The sequence below is a fragment of the Vombatus ursinus genome, unplaced genomic scaffold (genome assembly GCF_900497805.2).
Source record: "Vombatus ursinus unplaced genomic scaffold, bare-nosed wombat genome assembly UNPS02014778.1, whole genome shotgun sequence".
Taxonomy (NCBI): domain Eukaryota; kingdom Metazoa; phylum Chordata; class Mammalia; order Diprotodontia; family Vombatidae; genus Vombatus; species Vombatus ursinus.
Window position 1 is genome coordinate 21,686,244 of NW_020954556.1, and position 27,118 is coordinate 21,713,361.

At 35.5% G+C, this 27,118-nt stretch overlaps 1 protein-coding gene across 1 annotated transcript in view; it reads left to right on the forward strand.

The window, feature by feature from the left end:
* Positions 1 to 27,118, forward strand: part of PPP3R1 (protein phosphatase 3 regulatory subunit B, alpha) — a 90,297-nt gene that overhangs the window by 31,007 nt on the left and 32,172 nt on the right. Inside the window, exon 2 of the mRNA XM_027865519.1 lies at positions 14,741 to 14,780. Coding sequence (XP_027721320.1) covers positions 14,741 to 14,780 — 40 coding nt within the window. The remainder of the gene's footprint in view (positions 1 to 14,740; positions 14,781 to 27,118) is intronic.

Here is a 27,118-nt window from a genome sequence, read left to right on the forward strand (position 1 = left end):
AGTTAAGTGAGAGTATTTTTAAAAAAACTTTTAATGAACTATATCCTTTTGCTACAACAACTTGTTTTAGGTGACTTGGCGTTGAGCTTCTGAGGTTTTTGGAACACATTCTTTAATTCTTCATCACAAAACCACACCTATCAGATTGGGTATTAATTGTACCTTTAATAAACAGTTTATTTTCCAAGTCTAGCCTTGATTGTATTCAGTGGCTTTTCAATGGGCTTTAATTTAAATTGGGTAAATTGTCAGGCTGTTGAAGTATGTTTACTTTTTCTCCTGAATACATGCCTTAATCTTTCCTTTAATGCATGGTGCAAGATTATGTTTCAGTATCCTGTCGCCATTTGGGAATTTTAAAAATTGTAATAGTTTTTGTCTCGATTTGTCAGTATATTTATCAGAAAAAGACTTCTGGAAATAAAAAAAAATTCACCAAAACATATAATTTGGGGTTTTTTTTTTCAATCTAATGAAGATACCTAGATCTTATAGTTTCACCTATGTATTTTTTTCTGATAATACCTGGGATGAAAATGTGAGTTTAATCAATAAAATTACCTTTTCCCAAAATTCAGTACTCCAGTCTTTGTATTTTCTTTCTATAACAAATGTCTTTTCTTCATAGCATTGGTTAGCAGTTTTTTTGTTCTTTTTACTGGATTTCTCATTGTTCATTCTGCTGCTAGAGTCCTATGCTGCATTAGAGTAGAATTAATAACAGTCCCATCCAATTGTCAGATCCCTCTGAACGTATTTGTTTTCTGAGGATTAACTAGGCTGTTTTACATCAGTAGTTTGCCTTGGTGGTGGTGCTTGTTTTTAAGCACATTTTCCATTGGACTTTGGAGGGACTAATTCTGTTTTATCATAGGCTTGAATGATCCTTAAAATGTTTGACTTTTTTTTTTCTTCCTCTAATAATAATTAAGAGCTACAACTTTTGCATATTTCCTTGAAATAATATCTGCCCTTAAAAACCACAGAATTAAAAATGCAGCCAAAAAAAGAGCAATGAAATGTGTATATGGCACAAAATTCAGTACCCAAATGACAAGAGTTGGAGAAAGAAGTTCAGTTTAGTTTCATTTGGTCACAGTTTAATGCTGTGAGTCAGCTTAGTGTCTCTAAAAACACACATGACTACTGATGTCACAGAAAGAAACTATATAAAAAATATTGCTTGTCCCAAATAATACATTCTTGTAAGAACTCTTACATGAGAGGAGGGAAGTATCAACTCAGACTACATTAGTCAGGGGAAACTTAAAGAAAGATTTGAGACTTCAGCTGGATCTTAAAGGATCTATAGGATTTGGACAGGAAAGAGAAGAGCATTTCAAGCAAGATGAATAATAGGAGTAAAGTCTAGTTGATTGTAAGCTGTTTGAAGACAATAACTGACAATCTTAAGCTTTGTGTCTCCACGAACTAATAAAATGCCTTATTCACAGTAGATGTTTTATAAACATGTTGAAATTAATTGCAGGCAAGGTAAAGAGGTTAAAATGAATGGAGACCATTGACTTGTTCAAAGTAGAGAGTAGAGAAAATAGAGAAAGAGGAGGAAGGCAGGCAATGGAGAGATTGAAGAGTTTAAACATGTATGTCTGCACTCTACCTGTTATTCCTTAGCCCCAATTCATTTCTAAACCTCTTGCACTCTTATTCCAAAATTGCTCTCAGAAATTACCAACTACATCCTAACGGCTAAATCTGATCACTTTTTCTTAGATCTTACTCTCCTTGACCCTTATAACCCTTTTTGATACTGTCCCTCACTCAGCTCTTCGTTAGGCTCCTTCCTTTGGTGTCAGTGTTACACTTTTCTCTCACCTGTCAAACTGTTTCTTCTCAGTCTCCTTTGCTGCATCATCTCCTTCCCACATATACTACCCCCCTTTCCTAAGTATGAATGTCCCCAAAAGTTCAATCCTGGGCCTTCTTCTCTTCTCTCCTCTTTATTTTATCAGCTCCTATGGGTTGAGTTATCATCTCTACAATGATGACTCCCAAAACTAAAGCTCTCTCCTGAATTCCAGTCCCACTTTGCAAGCAGCATGCTAAATATCATTTCAAAATTAATATATGCAAAATGAACCAATTACCTTCACATATCCTATTCTCAAAACTGTTTCTCCAAAATTTTCCTAGTTTTATTAACACCACCATCCTCCTAGTGATAGATTCATAATCTGAATAATTTTTAACTTCTTCCTTTTCTTTCACCAACCCCTTCATACTGCATCAGTTGCCAAGTCTTTTTGATGCACATCTCTTTTATCCTTTCCCTTTCAGCTCACACCCACTGCACCACCCTAGTTAAAGTCCTCATCGTCACCTCACACCTGGATTAGTTTCTCCCATATTCCCCAGAGCTTCCAAAAGAATTTTTCTAAAGAACATAGGTTTGACCATGTCACTCTCCTGCTCAAAAGTTCTCCATGACTCCCTATTGCCTCTGATGAAGTATTACTTCAGTGTGGGTTTTAAATCTCTGTCTGTTTCTGTCTCACCTTTCTTATGTCATTATTCCCCTTCACAAAAGCCATGTTCCAGTAAAGTAGGACAAATAACTGTGTTCTGTGTATTCAGTCTTTGTCTCTTTGTATTAGCATAAGCCATGCTTTCATGCCTTGAACTAATTTCTCATTTCTGATTTTTAGAATTCTTTCCTTCTGAATTTCAGAGCTCTTCTCAGGCATCAGTCCTTCTATGAATCCTTCCCTCTAGTCCTTTGTGATTTTCCTTCTTCACATGCCTTGTGCTTATTTATTTGGGTATGTTTTTTATCCTGTCCCCCCAGTATAAAAGCTCCTTGGGAGAAGATACTGTTCTTGTGTCTTCAACTCCTCCACCATAATTCTTAACATACTTTTTTTAGTTGGGGGGAGGGGGGGTCTGGACCAGTGTATGGAGTTTCTAATGCTTGCTCTTCCAGTGCAGATTTTCTGCCCATCTATAATTTAAGCTTAGAATTGCCCGAGTCTGCTAAGAGGATAAGTGAATTAATTGCCTGTTGTTGTACAGCTGGTTTGTGTCTGAAGCAGGCCTTGAATCCAGGTCTTCCTGACTCCATGGCAAAAGTATCTCTTGTTTCACTGTGCCATTTTGCTTTTCTCCTTCATATGTGATCAGTACAGTGTTAATAAATGTTTAAATTGAATTGAACATAATAGTTGAATAAGTGAAGTTTTCATTGTATTTAGGAGCAGTACATAGTTTATCTTTGGCCTAATTTTTGGCAAAGGGTTTTACTCCAAGCACGTTGGCAAAGTGTTTTAAATTGGGCAGACATTTAACATCCCCCTCCCAAGTTGTTTTGACAAGTATAGACCTGCTATTGGCTAGAATTATTTTATAAGCTAATAATAGCAACAGTACATTACATTAACATGCATGCCTGAAGCATGATATCATTAACTAATATTTTGAGTACAAGCTGCTAATACCAATAATAGGTGATTATTAGTCATATTAGCCTTAATATATTTTAGTAATATATTTATATTATAAAGTCATATTAGATTTAACATGCCAAGAAACTTTAATCATTGAAGATATTTTGCTTGTGTTGTATTTCTCTCTATTGGTAAGAAAAGAACACCCCATATCTCCCCAGTATTAAGATATGTCCTGAGAAATTTCTTCACCATGGATGGTCTTTCTTTCCCTTTCCCTCCCCTTTTTGCCCTTCCCCCCAAAATTAATTCACTGCTGTTGATGTGACTCATCCCCAGAACAAGTCACAAAGTAACAAGAGCTGAGAAAACTCAAGAGGATATGTCCAACCTGTACCAGAAGAATTTCCTTTATGACATATTCAACATGTGGTCACATAGCTTCTATTTGGAGGCCTCTACATATGCTGATACCATCTGCCTTTCTCTTCTCTTTGTAAGTCCCTAGTGTGGAAACTCTTGCTATTAATGTGACTTCTGCATAGATCAGATTTGGAGAAGCTATAAGTCCTCAGGCCTGTTCTGTTCCCCTGGCCTGGATTCAGCACTATCTTTGACTTAGAGCCTAGAATTTGAGTTGAAAACAATAGAGATCTTTTGGTACAATTCTCTTCATTTTATGGATTAAGAAAATGAGGTGCAGAGAGGTTATATGAATATCCAAAGTCACACAGTAAATAGCAAAACTGAGACTAGGAGACATTTCCTACCTTCCATCCCAGTTAACTTTATACCACACCATTATCTAGGTCTCCTTTCCTTCCCAACATCCCCTTTGCAAAGAATTAAGCCATTCCAGTTATTCTTTTCAAGCTATTTAGCTATTTCTAGGGATGAAGGTTGTATAGTAGTTGTACATAGTCATTTTGAGAGAGCAGTGTGCTTTATTTAGTAAATTACAGAGCAGAAGGTAATTTGTAATGATCAAGGTATAGGTGATAAGGCAGTTACCCTTTAATTGGATTAAAAAAATTTAAAAATATCTTTTTTTTAAACTAATTTATTTTTAGTTTTTAATATTCACTTCCATAAGCTTTGGGGTTTTGAATTTTCTCCCCCTCTCTTTCCACTCCTTCCCCAAGATGGCATGCAATCTGATATAGGCTCTACATATACATTCTTATTAAACACAAAAAAAAATTATCTTTTTCTTCAGGTCAAACTAATCCACCAATATTCTTGAAAACTTTACATGCAAAACCAGTAAGAGAAACTGTTGTCATTGAGTCACAATAGTAAATAAAATTTATTTTCAAAAGAATTTTATGAAAGAATGCGTATTTTTGACAGAAGAGGTACACTCTCCAAACCTCCTTCAAAAAAAAACAAAACAAAACCCAACTCCTTTTTTCTTCCTGCTGTAACTCTCCAATTTTGTTAATACTACTTTCATCTTTAAAATGTCAGTCAGGGTTAAAATAAGTAGAAATAAATTTTATAGAGTGATAATGTAAACCTCTAAATGCTTTCAAAGGGTATGCTGTCAGAATATTCAATAAAATCAATTTATTAGATTTAATTGAGGACAGCATTGCCTTATTTGGTTGTAGTTTTTAAAACTAACAAGCTGTAAGTATTTTGTTGTTGTTAGATGACTCCTTGTTTCTGTAATTTATAATTGGATGTCAGTTGATTTATAAAACTCTTGGCTCTTTTTTCCTAGTCTTGCAGTATGTGAAATAATTGATACATCAGAACTTCTTGGTTCTCATTTCTATTTCATGAAAAGTATGATCATATTCAACATCATTTAAATTATATGATTGTATAATTTGGCTAAAAATAACTGTAATTGTTGAAGTTGATAAATACATTAGGTGGAGCCTAAACCTTTTGCGCATTGGTCCTTAATATGTGGAAAATCAGATATAAAAGCATGTAACTTGAAATGCCACCTTGTGCCTAGCACATTGATGGTACCACAGAAAGTAAGTTTAAAGGTAAATCTGAAAAATTATTTATTTATTTTTTTAAGGAGTGACTGAAATAGAAGATGCAACACTAACCCAAGTAGAAGGGTCAGAAGGTTATACGTGGTTTTGTTGTTCAGTCATTTCACTAGTGTCCGACTTTTTGTAACCCCTTTATTTGGTGGGGGGAGGGAGTGGTATCTTGGCAAAATACTGCAATGGTTTGCCATTTTCTTCTCCAGCTCATTTTATAGATGAGGAAGTGAGGCAAACAGGATTAAGTGATTGGTCCACAGTTACACAATAAGTTATATGTCTGACGCCAGATTTGAACTTATAAAGATGAGCCTTCCTGATTCCAAGCCTTGTGCTCTATCCACAGTACCACTTAGTTACCCTATATAGGTGGTTAGTATTTTCTTAAAATAAACTTTATTCTGTCTTCATTTTTAAATTTTGCACTGCTGTTGTTGTTCTTCAATAATTTCTTCTGTTCTCCCTGACCTTTATTTACCTTTTTCATTTTTTTCTGAGTGGTAAAGAAATTAAACTCAGTTGGAGGTGGGAGAAGATGACTTATGCTTTAAAAAATTACAGTATCTTTTTATTGTAAGTCCCCTAAAGGATCAGGGGAAATGTACTGGACTGAATCAGGTGACCAGATCTACCAAAATGAGCTTTGTTAGCTATCAGGCAGGGCCTCATTTCTACATCTCTCTTAGGAGGAGCTTGGACTAGATTTTAAAGCTATTTGACTCCCACTCCCACCCCAAAGTATTTAATGGGGTCCTTTGTTTAGAGAAATGAATGATCTTCTAACAGATCTTTGTGAAAGGAAGCAAAAGTTTAGATAATCTTGGTGGAAATAGATTAATTCTTATATACATATGGATCTGTGATATTACTCTTTATAATAGTGCAGATTTCTACCCATCTTCCTTTAACTTTTGAAAGAATCTACCCAGTGCTCTTGGAGTTCTCCTTCCAAGTATTTAACTGGATACCATAATGACACCCTTCCTTTTCTGATTCTACATTTCCTGGGTACCTTTTACTCTGAAAATAAATGTGAATTTGGAGTTGGAGACCACTGGACTGAATTTAAGTTGAAAATTCAAGGAACCACACTACATTAACCTTTTAGGCCTTTGTAATAGTCCATATGGATGGTAATAAAAGGTTATCTATCCTGTACTAGGATAGTGGCAAGGAACTGAAGAGAGGGAGGCAACTAGCATAATTGTAATTGCTTTGTGACTGGCACTGTGCTAAGTACTGAGGATACAAAAAAAGGCAAAAAACAGCCGTTGGTCATAAGGAGTTTATAGTCTAATGAGGATGACAGCATGGAAAAAACTATGTACCAAAGATATATACAGGATAAATTGGGATAATACTGATAATCACTCTAGCAAGCCTGAGGGAAAGAGCCTAGCATCTTGTTGGGACGATTTGTGTTGCCCCCTCCTTTCTCCGGTCCTCCAGAAGTCACTTGGGGCAGAGATTGAGGTCCATGAAATGTAAATTATTCAGATTGTGAGGAATCTGAGACAACTTTGAAGTCCAACCCCCAGAAAAGCCATAATCAAAGGAGAAAGAGTCAGAAAATGAGCAGTAAGACAATATAAGGCAAAAAAAAAAAGATTAAAATTACCAAAAATCTCAAAAGTAAGAAAAAGACCTTGAGCATAAGCACATTAAGCCAACAGAGAAGATATTAAGAACAGAAGGAACGTGGCATCTAGATCAGCTAAAGGAGTCCAGACATCTATAAATAAATATTGTAAGACCACAGAAAATTAATCAACTTGATGAGGCAGAGGGCCCTGTAGATTCCCAGGAGAGCATGAAGCAAGATATTCCTGAATAGTTTTTAGAAGAGAATTTTTGTCTTGCCACTGGACTTCGATGACTGTTGGAAAAGAGGCTAACAACTTTGTGCACCTCTGCCTCACTTAAATCCAATTCACACACAAGTCAAGACATCACCCCATGATGTCATTGGTCTTCTTTGAAAATGAAGGATGAACAGCTGCATACTGGTTAAATTGAACAATTCCAATGACAAAGAACAAATTCTGTAAGCAACCCAGAGAAAGACCTACAAATCTTAAGGAAAGGAAATTCAAATAATGATATCATTCTGCATTTACCAGATACCATAAGAGGGAATGGAATAATGTTTTAAAAGAGCAGACGAGCCTGAACCCAAACAGTAGTACTCTCCCCCCACCCCCCTGGGGGAGGACGGAAGGGGGAAGATGGATGTTCAATAAAAAGGCATTCAAAGTATTTGATTTTCAAACCCCCCAGACAGAAATACAACCAAAGGATACAAATAGAACAACCCAAGGACCTCAACAAAATATCAGGAGAAAGACCATTAAAAATTTCTTTCTAAAAATGCACAAGGAGATAGGTAAAAGCAGAAGTCAAGTAGAAATAATAGTGAAGAATCAATCCTGAACGTCATGAAATGAACCTTCCAACAGTCTCCCCACAGGTGAATCAGTGTTTTTGTGGGACTGAATTAAGAGAATGGGAAGGCACATAAAGAGGAAGAGGGGAATATATGATGTGCCCTACTCAAGTCAAAAGTTAACAACAAAAGGCCAGTAACTGCTGTAATCCCTCAGGAAGAAGAGAGCCTACGGGAAACTTGCTTAGGTGGCAAAGGGAGGGATTGAAACAGGAAGAAAGAAAGTGGGAAATCTTGTTTCTGTGGTGAGGGGAGCCACTGATGAACACTTCCATGGGGAAAGGAGATATTCTCTAAAGGGAGATGGAGACCTTACAGTGGGTATAATTTTAAGGATTTTGGTGCTTAGATCACTTTTCCTAACTCAGGAGAAGGGGATCAGAGCTCCTGGTAGCAGCTGACATCCAGAGGAGTAGGAAGACATGGATTCAGGGACTTTTCAGAAGGTTTTTGAAAGAGAGACTTAAGTAAAGGATAGGAGAGACCAGACCCATCAGCAGTTTGTGAAATCCCTGGAATTTTAGGTGACCGCAAGGCCCAAGAGTGTGGTGTAGTTGTTAAAATATCTAATGTTGAGGTACAGTAGATAGAGCTCTGGGCCTGGGGGTAGGAAGATCTGAGTTCAAATTTGACCTCAGACACTTGCTAGTGATATGAAACTGGGCTAGTCACTTAACCATCTGTTAGCCTCAGTTTCCTCAATTTTAAAATGAATATAATAGTAGCATTTACCTCATAAAGTTGTAGTGAGGATTAAATGAGCAATTTGTAAAAAGTGTCTCGCACAGTGCCTGACAGTATAAATGCTTATTTCCTTCGCCTTCCCTTTTGTTAACACTAGGTAGAGGAAAGTCAAGTTTCACAACTACCCCTTTTGGGGGACTGAATTTGGAAGCCATCTCATTCGAAACCTCCTGCCACTTATTAAGGACTTCTACCTTACCCTATTTGACAGAATTGTCTTTAAAAAACAACAACAGCAACCACCCAAAAAAACAGTAATGCCTCATCCCTCCAAAACAGTCTCCAGTCCAGATACCATATATCCCCTAAAGCATCTCTTATTTAGATCTAACAGCTCTGGTTCATTCAACCATCTCTCACGTAACGTGAATTTGCCTTTATTGCATCTCTCTTCATTCAAGGATCCACCTGGTCTTTATAATTTTGTTACATTGACTTTTAATTTTTTGATGTGTCCTTATTTCCATTTACATTGTTGTAGTTACTATGTATATTGTTTTCTTGGCTCTGCTTACTTCACTTTGCATTGATTCATATAGATCTTAGCATGTTTCTCTGTGCAGTACTATTCCATTACATTTGTGTACCATAATTCCTTATTTGATGGGCATCTACTTTATTTCCAATTCTTATTGATCACAAAAAAGACCTGCTATTAACATTTTGGAGTATATAGGGACTTATATATGATATCTTCCTTGTAATATAAGGACAGTATAAAGCACAGTATATAAGCACAATATACAGAATCTCTGTTTTAAAGGGTGAAAAATGTTTTAGTCACTTTATTTGCATAATTCAAAATTGCTTTCTAAAATGTTATACTATTTCACAGTTGTGCCCATCTTTCCACAAGCCCTCCAATATGGAGTATTACCATTTTGGGGGGTATTTTTGCTATTTTGCAGAGTGTGAGGTGAAATCCGAGTGTTTTGTTTTGCATTTCTCTTATTATTAATGATTTGGAGCATTTCTTCATATAGTTGTGACAACTTTGCAGTTCTTTTGAGAAATGTTCATATTTTTTGAACATTTATCTATTGTGGAATGGCTATTCATATGTGTGTATATGTATATGTCTGTATTTATGTGTATATGTACATATGTACTTCTGTATATATACACACACATAAACTTATCTGTCATGCATACCAAACTCTTATCAGAGAAATTTGATACAAAGATTTTTTTCTCATTCAACCACTTTCCTTATCCTAAATGCATTAGTGTTATCTGTCCAGAAGCTTTTGGGTTTCAAGTAATCAATGTTATCTGCTTTCTTTTGTAATTGTCTCTATCTCTTGTTTGATTAAGAGTGCATCTCTTATCCCTAGGTGTGAGAGGTACATTATTTGTTCCCTTTTATTTTTTATATTATGATCTTTAATATTAAAGTCACATATCCGTTTAGAATGTAGTGTGGTGTAAGGTGTTGGTGTAAGCCTAATTTCTGCTACACTGCTTTCTACTTTTTCCAGCAGTTTTTATGAAATGGGAAATTTTTCCATAGGTAACTTGTTTTCCACTTTATGGAACACTTAGATTATTGAGTCCTGTAGTTTCAGAAACTCCCTCTTCTGCGCTGATCTATAGATAGGCCTATTTTTTAACCAATACCAGGGGACTTTGATGAATGCCATTTTATAATATGCTTTGAAGTCTGTAAGTGCTATTCCCCCTTCATCCTTCTTTTTATCATTTCTCTTGATATTCTAGATCTTTTGGTTTTTCTAAATTTATTATTTTATCAAATTCTATAAAGTATTCTCTGGGTAATTTGATTGGTATACTATTAAGAGTGTACATTAATTTTTATAGTATTGTCATTTTTATTATATTGGTACAGTTTCATCATGACCACTGAATATTCCTGAAGCTACTTAGGTGGTTATATTTTGAATTGTATCTATGTAAGTTTTCGGTGCTTTGGGAGGTTGATCCCCAGATATTTTATACATGTTATAGTTATTCAGAATGGGATTTCCTTTTCTATTATTGCTTCTGGTGTTTTGTCAGTATTATAAAGAAATGCTATTGATTTTTGAGGATTTTGTAGCCTGCAACTCTGCTGAAGTTATTGTCTCAATTAGTGTCTTTGCCTGTTCCCTGGGATTTTCCAAGTAAACCATCACATCATCAGCAAACAGGGATAGTTTTATCTTCTCTTTACGTGTTCTTTTAATTTTTTTCTCTTATTTTATTGCTGTTGCTGACATTTCCATTAACATGTCAAATAATAATGGGGAGAATAGGCAACCTTCCTTCACTCTTGTATTTTTTGGAAAGGGTTTCTAGTATATCCCTATTGCGTATTATGTTTGCTTTTAGTTTTAGATAGATGGCTTTTTTTTAAAGATCCCATTGTACCTATATTTTGTAAGATTTTTAGTATAAAAGAGTGTTATATTTTGTCGTAATCTTTTTCTGCACCTGTTGAGATAATTATATGGTTTGAGATATTTGGAGTTTTAATATGATTAATTATGTTGATTGTTTTCCTAATGTTGAACCATCCTTCCATCCCTGGTATAAATCCCACTTGATAATAGTGAATGATTTCTTGGATCAAGCACTCTAATCTGTTTGATAGGATTTTGTTTAGAAATTTTGAGTCAATATGATACTGGCTTACAGTTTTCTTTCTGTGTTTTATCATTTCTTGGTTTGCATACTGTGACTGTATTTATTTCATAAAGGATCCTGGTAGAGTTCTTTCTCAGTTTTTGACAACAGTGTATGAAGTTTGGCTATTTGGAGCATTAAATTTATTACTGGTATTGGTTTGTCTATGATTTCTTTCAGAGTAATATAGTTTGCTTATCCCCCTCCTTTTTTGGGAGGGGATGTTTGTTTTTGCTTTGTCAAACAGCATGGTTACAACTCCTGCTTTTTTGGATTCACTTGATACATAGTAAATTTTTTGCCATCTTCAATTTTATTTTGTGTATATGCGTTTAAAAAAAGTGTGTCTTGTAAACAATAGATTGTGAGGTTTTGTTTTCTTATCCAATCTGTCATTCTTTTTTGTTTTATTAGATTGCTTAATCCATTTACATTTAGTTATAAAAGTTAGTTTTATATTTTTTTCCATATCTAAAATTGAGGTTTAAGTTATGTTTTCCCCCTCTTCTGTTGTTAACATATTACATTCCTTCAGTTACTTTACTTTAATATCCCCCCCTCCCCCCGGCTCTCTTCCCCTTCACTCCTGATCTTCTCTTCTCATTTTCCTTTCCCTCTAGGGCTTTGTTTATTAGTTTCTCTCTCATGGTTTTATCTGGTTAAATATTTCTACCCCCTCTTTTTTTCCTTAGTCAAGCAGATTCTCCCTTCTTTCCTTCTTTTCAGTTTATCCTGTTCATTAGTGTTTTTTTTTTAATTTCATGGGTTTTTTTGTGGTTTTTTTGCACCTCTTTCAAAAAAGGATTTCTTTCTCTCCGTTATTGGTTTTCTCTTTCTGCTTATTCTAAACCTTCATTCTCTGATTCATGGCCTTTATAATCATGTGGTCTCTTTTTTTCCCCTTCTCTTTTAAAGCTTACGAAGTATCCATTCTGGGCATTGTCCTCTAAGTACTTTCTGCCACTGCCTTATAGGGCTTACCCTATGAATTCTGCTTTTCTGTTGTGCCTCACTCTCTTATAATAACAATGCCAATTATTTCAGGTATCAGAGAGGACACTGCCCCATGGTAAGGAACCTCCCCTCCAGTCCTTGTCTATATTCCTTCTTGTTGACCTTTTTTTCCCCCTACATTTACCTGTAACCTCCTTGGATCCATTCGTTCTTACTCCTCCTGGTGCCAGTTTCCCTCAGAAGTTCCAACTCCTCTCCTCCCAGAATAAGTAGACTTTTTATGCAACAAAATCTCTAGTCCTCATACAGTGTAATGTCCTCATTTCCCTTCATGCAAAGGAGCATTCATCAGGGGAACCCTCTCCCTTCTCCAAAGTAAGACCTCTTTCTTTTCTTCCCCTTTCAGTCTTTACCCCCTTCTCTTCATCTGGTCCTCTGTTGGCCAAAGATGTCACCCTCCTCTAATAGATAGCCCTTGATTTGATCCCAGTGAATAATTTACTCCTCTCTATTCCCTTGTTTCTCTCCCCCTACCCCCTTTATGTGTCTGCCTGTATTTTAATGTAGTCCCACAAAGGAAGCTTTCATCTTTTGGCATTTTGTCACCAGGTTCTGTTTATAATGCCCCCTCCACTTCTTTACTGATGCCCCTCCCAGATTTCTGCCTTCACCTGTCTCCTTGTGTGCATTTTGAAAGAAGTGTTTTACTGGTCTTTTTGCTGTTACTCTGTTGCTGTTGTTCTCTGCATTTTTTCACTCCTGCATTTCTATTGTTTGGGTTGTTTAAGATGGAAATAATCTCTTCAGTTTCCAATTTTCTTTCTAAATATGTGTCAAAAACTCTTCTGTATTATTGAACAGTCATCATTTTTTCCTGTATGGTTTAGGCTCACATTTTCAAGATAGGTCACCCAGGGCTGCATCTTGTGCCCCAGTGCTCTTTGAATGCATTATTCCATTCCTTCCTCCTTTTTTCTAGTGGACACAGAATAGTCTTGCTCTATTCAAATGATTTCGATGGCTTGCAGAACTTATTGTTTCTGAATTGGATTGCAATCTTAGGTTTTTTTTCTGGGTGCTATCTGTGATTCTTTCTATTGGAATTTATTTTCTATGTTCAGAAGTTCTGGGTATTTCTCTTCTATTATATCCTTCACTGTAATGTTAAGGTTCTTTTGTCCTTTCAGGTTCTTCTGGAAGATATGATCCTTAGGTTGTCGCTATGTATCTTCGTCTTCCAGATCCATATATTTTGCTTGCATAGTGAGCGTATTTTATTTTGATGTTCATGTTTTTGCTTCTCTTCTTCTAGATTGTCTTTCACTTACGTATTTGCATTCCCAATCTATTGTTCTCTCTTTTGTTCCTTTGGTGAGGCTTGCCATTACAGATTTAGAATTTTCTGTTCTGCTTATTATTTTTGCACTGCAGGAAATAAATTCTACTCTTGTGATTCTAATGTCTTATAAACCATTTAGGAACAGTGTGTTGTGGTTACGTGTTATCCTCAACTTCCCAAGTGTTAGATCATTTTCCTGTGTTTGGCAGTTTATTTATAGATGCCTGAATACGTTTACTTGATCTAGAGGTCATATTTCTGTTATTACTATTTTTCCTGTTGACTTATCTGTGTATGTTCAAGAATTTAACATAATTTGAATTTCTTCTTCCTGGAATCTTTGGTACTTTAAGTCTTTTTGTCCCTGTATTTTGCTTATTGCTCACTTCTTACTCCTTCCCCCTCTGATTGTGATTTCCTTGAGGACTGGATCCCAAAGCAATTCAACCTCCTTCCATACTAGGCAATTCACTGTTCACCAGCGTAGGTCTCTGCTGTACTGAGTTTTGGGTGGTCAGAACTGGCCCTAACTGGATGCTGTGCTCTTCCCTCAGTCATGGTGGAAGACTAAGCACATCTCTTCCCCTCCACCTCCCCCCCCCACCACGTTAGTGTAGCCTCACTGCTGGTAGTGGAGGCAGGATAGTGAATGAGTTGATCAGTGAATATAATTTCCTATGATTTGGGTTTTGTTTTTAACCTTGTTTTTGATTCATAGCATCCTAGACCATGGAAACACTTGAAATTGCTTTATCTTTGGCACATAATTTCTGTTCTGGGGAGTTTTGTGAAATGGTAGGGAATCAGAAAAAATGTCTGGTCTGCCGTCTTTGTTGCTCACATGACTTGGAAGTGCCTCATCATTTCTTATATTTTTGCAATAATTCACACCCATAGGCCCCTCATCTCTGTAAAGAAAGGAAGTAGATTTATTTTCTTATGTCTTTTTTTAGGGCCAGGCTTGGTCATAACAATTATAGCGTGTTCAGGGGTTTGTGTGTATGTATGTGTGTTATTTTCCTGATTTTTCTTATTGCCTTAAGATTGCCTTAACCTTTCTAAAATATTTATTTTGGTTTTTGTGTATAAGCTCCTATTTTTGGCATGGAAACATGTAGAATTTGGTATTTCATCCATTTCACATGCTCTGAACTATAAAATATTTACATTTAGCATATCATATGACTAGTTAGTTATGATTAATCAAACTTTTTTTTTTTTTTAATTTCAGGGAAATGAAGCAAGCTACCCCCTGGAAATGTGCTCACATTGTAAGTCAGATTCATTATCAATGTTTGACCTTTTTAAAACCACATCAAGCATTTTAAGTGTTTAAAAATGATAGTAAATTTCTTGAGTAATTATAAGTTGTTAATATATTTACTTGTTTTAAAAAAAGCATATTGTGTTTATTTTAAAAATGCAGTATGATTTGTAGTCAATTTCTGGGTTAATTTTTCTCTAATTTTGGCTGTAAACTGCTCTCTAATGCTTTAATAGGTTAAATTTGCTTCCATTCATAATATAGAAAGCTTAGGATTAATTGTACCAGTTCAAACCTTAGAACATGAATAGTGATATACTGAATCACGCTAATGTAATTATCTAACCTGTTACTCCCTCTGACAGCACAAAGGGGTAGGGGTATGAAGTAAAAATAAGATGGATGGAAAATACTACAGGAAAATAGGGTGGATGGAAATGCACATTTAATAATCAAAACTATGAAAGGGATAAATTCATTCATAACATAGAGAAATATAGTAGATAGATAAAAAAGCAGCATCTGATGCTATTTCAACAACATTATTTGTAAACAGCATACTTAAAACAAATATTCACACAACTAAAATAAGGAACTAGAACAAAATCTGTTGTGTTTCAGTTGACCTAAAAAAGCAGGAGTAGCAAAAAAATACACTAAGCTAAAAGATAATTAAGGAAGCTACATAATAGTCACACACAAAATAGGTAGGAAAAATATAATACTTTATCCAAGATATATGTAAATAATTAACGTATATGTATGTATGTGTGTGAAAGAGAGAGAGACCAATAGCTATTCCCCAGTGGATAAGTGGTCAAAAGATAGGAATAAATAGTTCTCAAAAGAAGAATTGCAAAGTATTCACAAGTACTTGAAAGAATATTCTAAATCACTAAGAAATAAGAGAAATGCACATCAAAACGACCTTTAGGTTTTACCTTACACCTTGTAAGTTGGCAAAAAAGACAAAAAAAATCACAGTAGTCAATGTTAGAGGGGATGTGGGACATAGTGGTGCATTATTGGTAGAGCTATGAATTAGTACAGTCATTCTGGAAAGTAATTTGGAATTATGCAAATAAAGTGAATAAAATGTCCATCCCCTTTACACAGAGATTCTGTTACTGGGATTAAAACCCAAGTAAACCATATATAAGCAAGTCCTCATATATGCCAAAATATTTATGGTAACTTTTTGTGATAGCAAAGAAATGGAAACAAAGTAGATACCATTCTATTGGAGAATGGCCAAATTGATACATGAATGTCACGGAATATTACTGTGCTCTAAGAAATTATGATTGTGATGAATGTAGGGAAGCATGGAAAAAGCTATATGAACTGATCCAAAATAAAGTAAGCAGAGCCAAGAAAACAATACACAGTGTCTAATAGCAATATAAATAGAAACAACCACTCACACAAAAATTAAAGTTAATGTTGCAAAATAAAATGGCTTAAAAGAAGATGAGAGGATACTCCCAACCCACCTTTCAAGGACATGGAAGATGTCCACATTGCATGTGTTTTGGGACTTTTTCAATGTATTTCATTGGTTCCACTGAAAAATCAGCTTTTGACTAAATCCAGAGCTCATTTCTGTTAAAAACATTAGAACAGGGAGGCATAAATGAAAATCTTTCCTTAATATGCTAAGCCAGGGGGTTTTAACCTTTTTTATTTGCCATGGACCCCTTTGGCAGCTAGGTAAAGCCTTTATATTCCTTTTCAGAATAAGAAATGCTAAATTTTAGTTGAAGAAAGTGAAAATAAAAATGTAATTTTTTTTTTCCATCTGAGTTCACAAATTCTGAAATCTATGTTGGTCCAGGTTGAGAATTTCTGTGGTAAACAGTATCTGTCTAAAAACCAAGAAACCAACATTATATGCAAGTAGGAAAAAGTAGAGGCCTTTACAGTAAGATCGGGGTTATTCAAATATAACCATTGTCACCGCTGCTATTCTACATAATTCTAGAAATGTTAGCTGTAGCAGTGTGACAAAAAAAATAATGGAATAAGCATAAACAAAAAGGAAATAAAATTCATGGTTTTGATGGGTTATCTGGAAAATGTAAAAGAGTCGACTAAAAAATTAATTGAAATGTTAACTTCAGCAAAGTTGCTGGTTATAAAGTAAATCCACATAAACCATCAGTATTTCTTTACATAGCCAACAAAATCAAGTTAAGATGAAGTAGTTCAATTTCACTCAAAATAGCTACGGAATGTGTAAAGTATTTGGGATTCTCTGTACCAAGATATAGATAGGAACCATATGAGTACAATTACAAAACCATCTTTACAGAAACAAAGATTAGGGTGTAGCTACCCTCTCACTTCTCATCTCAACCTGATTCTTAATTTCCATTCTTTTTTTTATTGTGTATGTAGTATTAAAAAGTACTATATCTTTGAGTAATGTTATATAGAACTTATTACTTGTATAAAATAGCATTCATGTTTCCTGCTCCACCTTTTAAAGTCTTGTGGGCTAATGCTTAGTTTTAATATTACGAGTATTCTGTTGTTTAAATAAAATAATTTGTTGTATCCTTAGGAAAGACCACTACCTTAAAAACCCTAAATAATTTGAGGTATGCTTCTGTACATTTTCCTCTCCAGTATGTCTGTGAAGGTTTTTTGTTTGTTTTATTCTTATTTTTTTTGAGGTTTGGTAGAAGAGCATATGATATTCTGAGTTTAGATAAACTCTGTTTTTATATAGTAGTAGAATATTAGTTCTTGTTTTATTAGGTGACACCTACCGTTTTTGATATGATACCCAGCCTTTTTTTTTTTAAACTTTTTTTGGCCGAAGATGGCAACATGATGTCTTTAGGAACTGATTTATAATTCTTAGACCTGTTTCTAGATTGTATCTGATAGATGAATAAAATATTCTTTGAAAAATATATTTTATTTCTATCATTTTCATATCACTTTCATTTCTAAGTTAACCCCTCTCCCCACCTAATGAATGAGTGATTTTAGCAAAGAATAAAAAAGGAGGAAGAGAAAGGAACTCAGCAACACATAAACAGTGATTGGCAATATAAGCAATATTATATTAGTGTGCTTGTTTTTCTGAAGCTTCTCTAACACTGATGATTCATTTATATAATCTTCTTTTGACTCCTGTTCATATCCTTTGATCGCTTATCCATAGAAGAATGGCTCTAAGTCTTATCTGTTTGTACTAATGTCCTTATCAAGTCCCTATAAAAGATATTTAATGCAAATAATTTTTTCTTAATTGAGTTTCCTTTTTTTTTAGTCTAGTTGTATTGATTTTCTTCAGGCAAAAACTTTTAAATTTCTTGTCATTAAAATTATCTGTTTAATATTTTGTGATAAAATAGAAGAGTTGAATGATGCAGTAGCTAGAGCACTGGACCTGGAGTTGGGAAGACCTGAGTTGAAATTTGCCCTCAGATAACTTCCTAGTTGTGTGACCCTGGGCAAATCACTCTGTCTCAGTTTCCTCAACTCTAAAACAAAGACATTAGCTACACCTACCTTACAAGGTTGTTGTGAATATTAAATGAGTTAATATTTGTAAAGCACTTGGCACATAATAGGCACTATACAAATGCTTAATGTCTTATTCCTTACAATTGTTGGAATTCTTTGTTTGGTTAAGAATTCTTCCCTTAGCTTTAGATGTGAAAGGTAACTGACATGGTTGTGTTCTAGTTTTTTGTTTGTTTTTTATGACATGATTTTTAAGGAAGTATTTTCTTCAGTGAGCTTTTGGATTTCCTTTTCCATTTGGCCAATTCTGCTTTATAAGGCATTCTTCTCCTCATTGGCTTTTTGGACCTCTTTTGCCATTTAGGTTAGGCAGTTTTTTAAGGTGTTATTTTCTTCAGTATTTTTTGGGGTCTCCTTTAGCAAGCTGTTGACTTATTTTTCATGAGTTTCTTGCATCACTCTTATTTCTCTTCCCAGTTTTTCTCCTACTTCTCTTACTTGCTTCTCAGAATCTTTTCTGAACTCTTCCATGGCCTGGGACCAATTCATATTTTTCTTGGAGGCTTTGGATGTAGGAGCTTTCACTTTGTTGTCTTCTTATGATTGTATGTTTTGATCTTTGTCACCAAAGTAAGATTCTATGGTTTGACTCTTTTGCACTGTTTGCTCATGTTCCCAGCCAATTACTTAACTTTTAAAATCTTTGTTAAGGTAGGGTTCTCCTTCCAGTGTGGAGAATGTGCTGTCCCAAGCTTGGGGTGTTTTCTGCAGCTGTTTTCGGAAATACTTCTAGGGACCTATAAATTTTCAGTTCTTTCAAGGTAGTATGATAAGGGGCGAGGTGTTTACTCCTTTCCTGGCTTGTGCTCTGGTCTATGAGTGACCACAAGCACTCTTTTCTGCCTTGGAACTGTGAGGAGGATTCCCTCTCCACCACCACCACAAGCTCCACCACGCCAGCACTTCTCTTTACCCCAGAACTGTGACCCAGATCCAAGCATGGGCAAAGCAAGAGATTCCTGCCTCAACACCAACAAAAAGATCCTTGCAATCCCCTTCTGATCAGCCACTCAGTCTGTGGGACAAGAGTTCTGGAAGCAGCCACTGCCCCAGGGCTGTGCTTTGGGACTGAGCTTTGGACCGAGCTTCTCTCTCACCTCTGTCACAGACCTTTCCTGATGACCTTTTAAGTTGTCTTTGGCTTTGTGGGTTGAGAAATCTGGAAACCGCCACAGCTGCCCATGATTTAGTTCCCTGAGGCCTGCTTCAGATTCGCTGAGGCCTGATCTTTGCCTGTGAGGCCCATGCTGAACTGCACTGCTCTCCTCTCCCAGCCAGGTGCAATAGACCTTTCCAATTAACAATCCAGGTTGCCTTGGGCTGGAAATTCGTTTCACTCTTTTTGTGGGTTCTGCTGCTCTAGAATTTGTTTAGAGCCATTTTTTACAGGTATTTGGAGGGGTTTGTGGGAGAGCTCAAGGAAGTCACTGCTTTTATTCCACCATCTTGGCTCCACCTCTTATGACATGATTTTTAGTATTCAGCTCATATATCTTAGGTTTATTGAGGTCAAACTTCTAAACAAACAAAAAATCAACAAGCATTTATTAAGTGCCTGCTAAGTTCCAGGTGCTAAATTGGAATGATACCTGGCTTAGGGAAGGAAGCTTAATATTCTGGGGGAAACAATATGTATACATATAAGTAGATAACAAAAAAAAATTAATTTTTAAGGTACATCAGTACCAGGTAGATCAGGAAAAGCTTCATGTAGGAGGTGATGTTTGAGCTAAGTTTTGAAAGAAGCCAGTAATTCTAAGAGGCAGATGTAGAAGTTAAGAGAGGAATACAAAGAAGCAAAGAAAGATCTGCATGAACTGTTGCAAAGTGAAGTAAGCAGTGCCAAGAAAACAATACATGAAGACAAAAATGTAAGTAGAAAGAAGAGCCATATACACAAACAAAAGAAAACCAAAAGTGAATGTTGGATAATAACAAAGAACAAGTCTGGCTTGAAAGAAAAGACACCTCCTACTCTCTCACGCCTTTGTACCATGAAAAATATATTTTGTTACATTGTATGTATTTTCAGACTTTTTTGATGTATTGACCAGTTTTGCTGGTTGTTTTTTTTTTTTTTGGTATTTAAAATGTAATTTATTATGTGAGATGGTGCTTTGGGAGGAGGAGGAATACTGGAGGATGTATTGATGATGTTAAAAAAAAAAGACATAAAAAAACTTTTTTAATTACAAAGGAAATTGGAGGTATTAACTCTAGTCCTGGGAGGACAGCCTCCACAATGACACAGACATCAGAGGTGGAATGTCATGCAAGGGATACCATGAAGACGAGTTGGAGTAGATTGTATAATACATCTTCAAAGATAGTCCATAGGCAGAGGGCTCTAAATGCAATAGAAACATTTGTATTTTATCTTAGCTGCAGTAAAGAGCCACTACAAGCTTCTTGAGCAGGACAGATGATACAGTCTAGGCAAAAAGTTTTGAGGGTCTAAACTAGGGTGGTGACCATGATAGGGGAGAGAAAGGAGTGGATGTGGGAGATGTTGCAGGAGCAGGAACTATGTTTTTACTTTTCTAAAGAATTTTTTCTAGTAAGTACTTAGGACAGGTAGGTGGCACAATGGAAAAGAATATTCCTCTTCATGAGTTCAAATCTGGCCCCAGACACTTACTAGTTGTGTGACCCTGGACAAATTATTTAACTCTGTTTGCCTCAGTTTCCTCAACTGTAAAATGAGCTGGAGAAGGAAATGGCAAACCATTCCAATATTTTTGCCAAGAAAACCCCAAATGGGGTCATGAAGAATAGGACATGACTAAAACAACTCAACAACAATTAGTAAGTACTTAATAAGTGTTTGTTGACTGACTCACAGTGCTATTATCATATAAATGGTTTTCCTAGTTACGCTTCTTTCTGTGTCAGCTCATAGAAGTTTTCCCAGGATTTGCTGACTCTGTCCCTGTCATCATTTCTTATGGTGCAAAAATATTACATTATACTCATATAATTTACTTGGTCATTCCCCAGTTGATGAGGTTCTTCCATTTCTTTGCTGTGATATCCAAAAAGCTTTCCACAAGGGGTGATCCACAAGGGGTATTTCTAAAGACATAAAGCACTGAAAGGCAATAAAAGTTTGTAATTCAATCTCTAAAAGTACCATGACTGATTGGCTCCAAATTATTTTATTCATTTTGTCATTATTTTGAATGAGGTTTCTGTATTATTTCCTCATGGATTTTGTTTGATTGGCCCAATTAGTCTCCTTGATAATTTACTGCTATTTTCTAAGTAAAACATCATGTCATCAGCAAATAGGGTATGTGTAATTTAGAGCCTTAAAGAATTGTCTTGGGCCCTTGGAATTAAAGTGACTTGCCCATGATCACCCAGCTAATGTGTGTCACAGGCAGGTCTGAAACCAAGTCTTCAACTTTCAAAGCTGGGCCTCTATCCACTGTGCCATGCTATCTTTTTCTTAAGGATACAATATGTAAAATAAGTAAATACAAAATTAAAGAATAAATAGAATGCTTGCAATATACTTTATGTTGTTTTTATTATATTAGAACATGAAAAATCACAGTTTATTTTTCCTTAATATATGCTTTCCTGTCTATATTTCTCACCACAAGGTACATACATCCCCATTTTTGTTCTATGCACATTATAAAACTATTATACACAACTTAATACTAGATATTTCTTGAGGAAGCATGGCATAATGAATAAGAGATAACCTTGCACAGGAAGACCTAGTTCATGTCCAGCCTCTAACACATGTTATGTGTATGATTCTGAAAAATCTAGGTACTCCAGGCAATTCTCTTTAAGACTCTTTAAGTTTCCAGTGGATTGCTGATCTGCGTGGGTAAAGCAAGTTACTATGCTGAAAGTTTCCCATAAGATGAAATCAGTATAAAGTCTATTTGTACAGATAGGAACCAGGTGGTACTTTTTCAGAAATGTTTTGTTTTTAATGATTGTAGATTTTTTCATAGAGCTTAATAAATAAATTGGGGTTATTTTTAGTTAAAAAGATAAAGTGTTGATGTTTACTTTATCCATGTAGATGTTTTTATCTCACCAATAGTTTACAAGCTTTTGAGGATGTGAAATGCTGAAAGTGTCTTTATAGCTCCATCCCCTAGGGATCTAGCACATTGCCTTTCTTGTACGTATAGTAAATCATTTAAATTGTGGTTAAATTTGTTTAATTGAACATTTCAAAAAAACTAATAATCTGGAGTTTACCAGGAGAATGTTAAATGGGGAGAATTATTAAATAGTAATTAAATATGGCATTGCAACAAATTTTTTATGACCAAAATTTTATTTTTATAGAGTTGCCCAATTGAAGTAATGGGACATTGACCTAGTGTGGGACATTTCATTGGCAATTTGGCTCTTCCTTGGTAAACAATTTGTGATGTCATAGATCTAGATGTTCCTTCCAGTGGTGAAGATTTGAAACTTGCTCATCCTATGCAGTTTTTGTCCACGTTCTTCCATAAGTTTTCTGCAAAGGGTCTATCCAAGATGAATCCTTTCTTGCTTTCTCTTGATGTGGGAAAGACAGTAATCAGAGTATTCAAGCTCTCCACTTGTCATCCCTCACCATATGACCAACCTGTTTCTTTCCTTAACATATATTTCCTTGATAATATCTTTTACTCTTGTTTTTCAAAGTTTCTCACTAGTTATAGGTTAATCCTGGATCTTTTCATTTCCCCTTGGGTGATCTTCATTTTCAAATATTTGGAGAATTTAGCAGGAGGAAGAGAACAGGTCAGATTGCTTTAGGAAATTGAAAATTGCCCTTAGTGAGCCCAAATTTTGCCTGAAAACAAAAACCCATTATTTTTAATACTAGTCTTCTACTGGTAGTTGTATATGGCTACAAGGCATAGAACACAGTGTCTGAAGAATTGTTACATAGTTTGAGAAAAATCTGTTTTCCATTTCTCAATTCTATGAGAATTAATACACCCATATATGCAAGCTTAGCCTTAAGATAAGGTTTGACTAGTTTAGAAAGTATTGACATTGCCTAAATGATTTTCTTTTTATATTACTTTTGGATTTTCATTGTGTTGTGGGTACATTGTGTTGTTAAGCCATTGTGATGTCCTGTTTACTTGAGTCTTTTGGCCTCCCTGGCCAGTGAAGGAAATGTATACTCTTGGGGTCATTTTCTCAAAGCTGAGACTTTGGTTGTAACTTGGCATGATAACTTGAATGAGTAACTGAGTGCAAGATGCTACTTTAGATAATATAGGGGGTAGATTAGATTGGGTCACACCTACACATTAGGCTTGTTTCAACAGTAAACCAGACTCAGGCTTTAAAGAAATTTTTCTTGTAGAATTATCTTCTTTGGAAAGAGTTGCTAATTATAAGGTATAAGAAAAGTTTTTCTGAAGATAAATTTCTTTGGGTTATTCAGTGTATTTGATATGGAGAGATTATTCTTTCATTTTAAAATCATATATCTTACTTTGAAAAGTGACCCAGGAAAAGGCTATCAAATTCAGGAGGAGTGGTTTTTTGTTGTTGTTGTTGTGTCTTTCAAAATAAGACATCTTCAGAAGCCTTATTCAACCAACTACTGAAGACAATACTATTAAGAGATTTCAACTTCAGTATTTCTCTGAAATTTATTTGCAGGTCATTTGAAATGATGCCAGCCTGTATTTGTTAATAGTTTATTCTGCTGCTAATCCCTGCATTCATCTACGTTGTCCTACAGAAAGGTGTGAAATTTATTTACCAATGTGGACACATATAAAAGGGCCTTCCTTGCCTTAACAAATTCATTCCTATAGTTGATAACTTTAATAACAGATTGACTAATGAACAGCAAACATTGTGTAAGCAGAATTTGAAGGTCCTGTGCCTTGAGCCTGCCATATTGGCCTTATCTATATGGCTGTAAAATGGTGAGATTGTTTCTTTGAAATACACACAAAGATTAATCCCTTTATATCAGATTTGGGAATTGGAAGGAACCTCAGAGTCCAACCAGTGCCCAAGTAGGAATCCTATACCTGTGTGTTATGATTGAATTATCAACACAAATATAGGCTCCACATATATAGTTTGATGTGGTAATAATATCTAATAAGTCATAAACCATCAATTCAGTAAATCACTGTGTATTAACATAATCTCCTAATTTGATTTATGTCCAGCCTCTAACTAAATAATAGCATCCCACATGTCCCAGGAGCTTTTGGATTGAACCTCTGTTACTAATTAAAAATTGAGCTTTTGGCTTTATTACTTCATTCTTCATAAGGACTTTCTAACAGACTGTAAAAAAAAAGATTCTGGGAAATGGCCAGTAGATATGAATAGTGGGAATATGGAAGGAGGAGAATTACCATAGATAGATAAGATAGGAGAAATATTGAAGCAGTTTAAGGCTGGTGAAAATCTTGGCTAAAATTGCTTAAATAGGGGTTATTGTTATTTTATCAGTTTTACCTGGCCTTACATAAGTACCTCACTTAACTGCTGTCCTTGGGAAATGGTGTCTTGTGGAATTTTCTCTGTGGCTGAAGTTATCAAAATTTGGTGCCAAAACTTTTATATTAGTTTGATGAAAAGTTTTCTGTAATGATTTGCATACGCTCCTGTCTTTACCAGTTCTTGAATGATTTCAGTTGTCATAAGCGTTACTTACTTACTGTGATGCCTTCAGCTCTATTGAGGAATGGCAGCCTGAGACCATTTAGAATTCAAATCTTTTTATATTTGTTCTGGCTACTCTGCTGCTGCCAGTCAGTGTAATGGTGGTTTCCCAGTGGAGCAACCCCATTTCTTTTAGAGTTGAGAATTCAGATAATTTAAGCTTTCTAAGTATTCTAAATATGTATTGAATAGGTCAGTCAGCCAGCCAGCATTTATTAAACATGTACCATATGCCAGGCACTGTGCTAAACTCTGGGGGGTAAAAAGAAAGGCCAGATAACAACAACAGTTGCCTATTCTCAAGGAGCTCACAGTCTATTGGAGGAGATCACGTGGTCATAATTATGTATAAACAAGATACATTCAGGATAAAAGTGTAGATCATCAGTAGAGGGAAGGCACTAGCAATAGGGGGGATTGTGACAGGCTTCTTGTAGGATGTGGAATTTTAGTTGGGACCAGAAGGAAGTCCCAGAAGCTGGGAGAGGGAGATGAGGAGGGAAAGAATTTCAAGCATGAGGAACAGCCAGTGAAAATGCATGGAATTGGGAGGTGAAGAAAGTGTCTTTTGAGGAACAGCAGGGAGACCATTGTCACTGGATCAGACTATATTGGGAAAGAGGAAGTTATCAGAAGATTCAAAAGGTGGGAGGGGACCAGGTTATGAAGGTCTTCAAAAAATTAACAGAGGGATTTTATATTTGATTCTGAAAGTTCTAGGGAGCCACTGAAGTTTATATTAGTAGAGTGGAACTTTGATGACAGTTTGCTTATGGAAGGAAACAAGCATTTATTGATCTCCTACTCTGTGCCAGGCATTGTGCTAAGCACTTTACAAATGGTATGTCATTGATCTTCACATCAATGTTGGAAGGTGGGTGCCATTGTTATCCACATTTTGTATTTGAGGAAAATAAGACAGGGCCTAACTGAGGCAAACCAGCTTTAAGTGATGCACGTCACAAAGGTCATAAAGCTAGTGAGTGCCTGAAGCCAGATTTGAAGTCAGGTCTCAAGTGCCTGCCCAGTGCTCTTTCCCTTGTGTTCCCTAGCTACTCTGTGGACAGAGATATGCAGGGAGGGTTATCATCAGACAGTTGGTGAAGATTTGAGGGGAAGGGATTCCATAAGTCATGACCATCAACTAAAGTAGGAAAAGATGGTGATCTTTATTGGTGAAGAAAATACCCAAATGAAATCACAAAACTTTTGAAGTATTAAGAAAGAATCTATTCATTCTTTATACTGTGAAAATAGACAAGGACCAGGTAACACAGAATGAGCTTACTTAAAAGGTGATTTCATTGGTTAAAGGTTTGTATGAGTTGGGGGAGGAGTGCAGAGAGATCGAGATTGCTGTGTCGGAAGGTGATGACAATTTTGGGCATGACAGTTTCGCTTCTCCTAGAACCCAGTTTCCTTGTCAGTAAAATGAAAGGGTTAATATAGATGCCCTTTAAGGCTCATTCCAACTCATTATATGATTTTAAAAGTCCTAAAACAATGGGCATACCCAAATAATACTTCAAATTTACATTTGTTTTGACTGTATTTTAAAAATGCATATTGAAACTGTACATGATAAATCAGCACTTAAACTAACATTTATTCACTAATTCATTTTGTGAAGTTTATATGACCCTAAAAGAGTCTTTAAGAGAGGAAATTTTAATTCATTTAACAGCTTTAGGGTCTGAGGAGAAAATACATAAATTCAGAATGACGGTGATGCTATCTCTTTAATGTTTGTGTTTTCCTTAATGTCTGTGTTTCCAAATGTTACAGATATCTACAAGAGAAGCTGACACAATAAGTGTTCTGGTCAGCATTTTATTCAAAATAATAGCTTCCAATTAACATGACACTTGAAAAAAAGTCTTCTCATAAGAATCCTGTGATGTAGATAGTACAGATATTATTTTAGCATCGTGTAGTTGAAAATACAAAAGTTTAGGTTGTGATTTGTTCATAGTTGTACAAATGAATTAGTGTCTTAGAAATAACCTAGTCTGCATTCCTCTTTTTACAGATGAGGAAACTGAGACCCATAGAGGTTAATTGGCTTGCCCATGTTCTTGTAGCTAATAAGTGTCCCAGTTTGAATTTGAAGTGAGATTTTTCCCTCACTGCTTAATAAATGTTGAT